The following is a 4,026-nucleotide window of genomic DNA, read 5'->3' as shown; positions in this document are numbered from 1 at the left end:
TCGTTGAACTAACCTCATTGAATAATGGTTGGTGGAAATCAAAACTAGATGCAAATGCATTAAAATTAAATAACCTCAAGAATAGTTAACGAAAATCGAAACCAAATGTAATTGCATCTAATTAACCTCAAAGCATAAATAATAAAAACTAGATGCAAATATATTGAACTAACTTAAAAGAGTTATTAGCGAGAAGTTAATTTAAAGCGTATGCAAAATACAATGAACTAATCTCAAAGACTAATTAATTTAAACAACAAAAAAATGGATGCAAACTGCTTTGAACTAATCTCAATGAATAATTAACGGAAATCATAAATTTTGATACAACTACATTAAACTAACCTAAAAAAATGATTAATGAGAAATCGAAAACTTGATGCAAACAAAATGAACTAACCTCAAAGAGCAATTAACTAGAAATCAAAAATTGATGCAACTACATTGAGCTAACCTCAAAGAATAATTAACCTAAAAAATTAGAAACTTGATGCAATTGCATTAAACTAAAATTAGAGATTAACTAATGGTAAAATGAAATTTGGATGTAATATATATCTTGAGGAATATTTAACGGAAAATAAAACCGAAACTTGATACAAATACATTGAAATAACCTCAAAGGATAGTTAACAAGAAATAAGAAATCGGATGTTTTCGGTGAACTAACTTCAAAGTATAAATAACTAGAAATTTGAAACTAGATGCAATGCATTGAACATTGAACTAACCTTAAAATAAAACCGAAAATGAAACGGATGTAGATGTATTGAAAAATGAAATAGTAATTAATGAAAAATTGGAACCGCGGATGGAAATGCAATGAACTAATCTCAAAACTAATTAATGAAACATGAAAAAACTAGATTTAAGCGGATAAATTAACCTTAATGAATAACTAGTGAAATCATAAACCGATACAACGAGATTTCGAATTAACATCAAATAATAAAGTCGGAAATCGAAAACTTGATGCAAATGCATTGAACTAACCGAAACATAGTTGTATTATTTTAGAGGGAATATAATATCTTCGAAAAATAATTTTGCATTTTAAATAATGTTTATATAATTATTTTATTATGATTGAGAGTGTCTTCTATTCAAGTAGTTTCAATATCATTTTTTTAATAAATAATTAAATTAATTAATTATTAAAGATAAAGGTTTTATATTTGCATTTTTAATTTGTTGAAAATGGCCAAATTTAAATTAGTGATTTAATATTTATTATTTTTTTTTATGAATGATATCTTAAGTTTGTATAATCACATCTTATATTTTTTTGAATAATTTAATATTTGCGAGTCTTCTATTTATGTTCTTTTGTTGCTTTATTTTATTACACTAATATGTGAACCGTTTTTTGAAAATATTTTAATGAAGAAATAATATGATTACCTCTAAAGTCTAATCTCAATTAAAAACTCAGATTAGGTTGAAATAATAATATATGGAAATAAATTGGTGTTGACTTAGAATAATGAGGAAGGAATTTTGAGAGTTTTGGAAAGTTGTTGTGAACTTGTAATTAGAAGAGAAGCATATGTGTCAGATTCTAGTGGACCTAAATTTTAAATTTATTATCACTATGGCCGATATATTGATTGTTATCTTCCGAGATTTAAGGAATCGATATTTCGAACGGTATAAAACACTAATTTCGTTGTCAGTAATTCTGCCCAAGAACAGATCTCTATCATCAGTTTGCTTACTCTAAAAAGGCCCAAACCATTATTCACTGCTAAGTTTATTTTCCCAGATTAAATAACCCCCCAAGGCCCCAACTCTCCATTTCGCTTACTTTCCAAAGGTAAACTAAACTATTATTTCAGCATTTGGGTTTTATATTTTTAGGCTTAGTTGGCAGTTCCATATTGGGATTGGACGTACTTGCATTGTTTCTTTAAGCTCTTTCCGATTGTTATGTACATACTTGGGTTGAAAATGTAGAATAACTAGTAGGGATCTTGTAACTATATTGATCTCTTTTGACTCTTGAGTAGCAATTATCTGTATTAATGCTAAGTTACATTGAAAAGAATAGGTGTCTGACACGGCGAAATATATATCATATACAACATGTGTCCGACACGGGGACACGTTGTTCGCCGCAGATTATTTTTTGAAATATGGCGTGTCTGTGTAACATGGTGTTATTATTGTTTTCTTTATAGGAAAAGATTAAAATTGATTTAATTATTTATTCTTTGTATTTTAACTCTTGTATTCTTAATTATGTTCTTACTTCTGTAACTAATTAAGTGTGGCTAATGAGCTAGTGAATACATGTTTGCTTTGATGTTGATTTTCTCTGGATGGTGGTGTTATTATTTAGATCAGTTACTGTTACTGTTACTGTCAATTATTGTTCAATGGAAGTAAGATACTGTCTCCTTAGAACTTTATGCCCAGTATTAAGAAAAACTTTGCCTTCTGTTTTGTTCAGAATAAAGCAAATTATGGCTCCACACCAACCCAAGAGTGTAGTAATTCCAATACCCATTTTAGTAGCAGCGGTAACTGCATCAACCATTCTCCTCTTCTTCCTCATTCCCTTTTTATCTTCCTCCTCTACCACCTCTTGCCTTTGTCCCGCCACGACCACCTCTCATCCTTCCTCGAGATCTGAGTTACAAATTTTACCAACTTCTGAAGACATCACTTGGTGGAAACAGCAATTACACCAAAACCAACTCCAAGACTACCAAGAAACCAAAAACAAACTCCGCAAAGGAATTAACCCTCGCACTCGTGCTCAGCAACTCCAAGACCTGATTGAGTAAGTTCATCACATTCTCATTTCATTTTCTTTTTATTTTGCATTTTGTTTTGGATCTGTATTTAGATTCTTTTATTTATTTCAGATTCAAAGGCATTTCTCACTATGAAGAACCCGAATCTTCAAACCACACCGCACTTCTATGCCCAGGAGAATTACTTGTCGAAGAACACCATAGTAATTACGGTGAACCTTGGGCAGGTGGTAGGGATGTCTTTGAATTCCTTGCGGAATCAGTTCACTTATCGCCTAATGCACGTGTGCTTGAGATTGGATGTGGTACACTTCGTGTTGGTATACATTTTATTCGGTATTTGGATTCACAACATTTTCATTGTTTAGAACGAGATGAATTGTCGTTAATTGCAGCTTTCAGGTACGAAATTCCGTCTCAGGGTTTATTACATAAACGACCTTTAATTGTGAAAGGGGAAGATATGGATTTTAGTCGATTTGGATCTGGATTCCATTATGATTTGATTTATGCGAGTGCTGTTTTTTTGCATATGCCTGATAAGCTTGTTTGGATTGGATTAGAGAGGTTAGTTAATAGGTTGAGACCTTACGAGGGACGGATTTTTGTTTCTCATAACATCAAATTCTGTTCCCGGTTAGGAGGAGACGAGTGTACAGAGAAGTTAGCAAGTTTAGGGTTGGACTATGTTGGAAAACATACACACGATAGTTTGTTGTTTAATCACTACGAGATTTGGTTTGAGTTTAGAAGGATTAAGGGTTAGAGACTGATATGAATTCAATTATTATTTGGAAGTGATGAAGGAAGCTCACTGAACCTTTTTCCTGCTTGAATTTGTTGCACTCACCTGAGCGTGGAAACAGTGAGGGTGGACTATCGAGTTCTTTATTTGGTATATGTTCATACATTGGCAGAGGGGAAGATCAAACATATTTTATGTCTCATTGGATACTTTAATTTGATTGGAAGTATGATTTGTACTTAAGGGAGCTGCAATTGTCTAACTTTACTGTTGAAGAATCCATCTTGTAGTGCCAATGCAAATGCAAATGCAAATGGTTAATGGTGTTGTGTTAATCGAGACATCTTGTTGTCTTTACAGTAAAACTAGGACCTGAGTTGTACTGCAGGAAACGATATGATGTAACTTATCTATTGTGTACTTACCACTGAATACATTGGTACGGAAATTTTCATTATGTGTTCAACAAATCATGTTGGAATTATCTCGTTTAAACATGAACATTTGTTGTAATATTTGAGGTTC

General features: G+C 31.8%; 1 protein-coding gene across 3 annotated transcripts; it reads left to right on the top strand.

The window, feature by feature from the left end:
* The first annotated feature begins 1,668 nt into the window (after positions 1–1,668).
* LOC147482679 (S-adenosyl-L-methionine-dependent methyltransferases superfamily protein) lies at positions 1,669–4,026 on the top strand. 3 transcript variants are annotated; one of them, XM_086580358.1, is made up of 3 exons: positions 1,669–1,813; positions 2,450–2,782; positions 2,868–4,026. In XM_086580358.1, the coding sequence occupies exons 2-3, from the start codon at positions 2,463–2,465 to the stop codon at positions 3,520–3,522; spliced, it is 975 nt and encodes a 324-aa protein (XP_086436484.1). In that variant the 5' UTR covers positions 1,669–1,813; positions 2,450–2,462; the 3' UTR covers positions 3,523–4,026. The 3 variants fall into 3 exon arrangements, with proteins under 3 accessions (XP_086436484.1, XP_086436483.1, XP_086436482.1); XM_086580357.1 differs by lacking the exon at positions 1,669–1,813 and having other exon boundaries at positions 1,856–2,782; positions 2,868–3,076; positions 3,152–4,026; XM_086580356.1 differs by lacking the exon at positions 1,669–1,813 and having other exon boundaries at positions 1,858–2,782.

Source organism: Coptis chinensis, chromosome 8 (assembly GCF_015680905.1).
Source record: "Coptis chinensis isolate HL-2020 chromosome 8, ASM1568090v1, whole genome shotgun sequence".
NCBI lineage: Eukaryota > Viridiplantae > Streptophyta > Magnoliopsida > Ranunculales > Ranunculaceae > Coptis > Coptis chinensis.
Note: the sequence above shows the minus strand (reverse complement) of the source record. Positions and strands in the feature narration are given on the sequence as shown.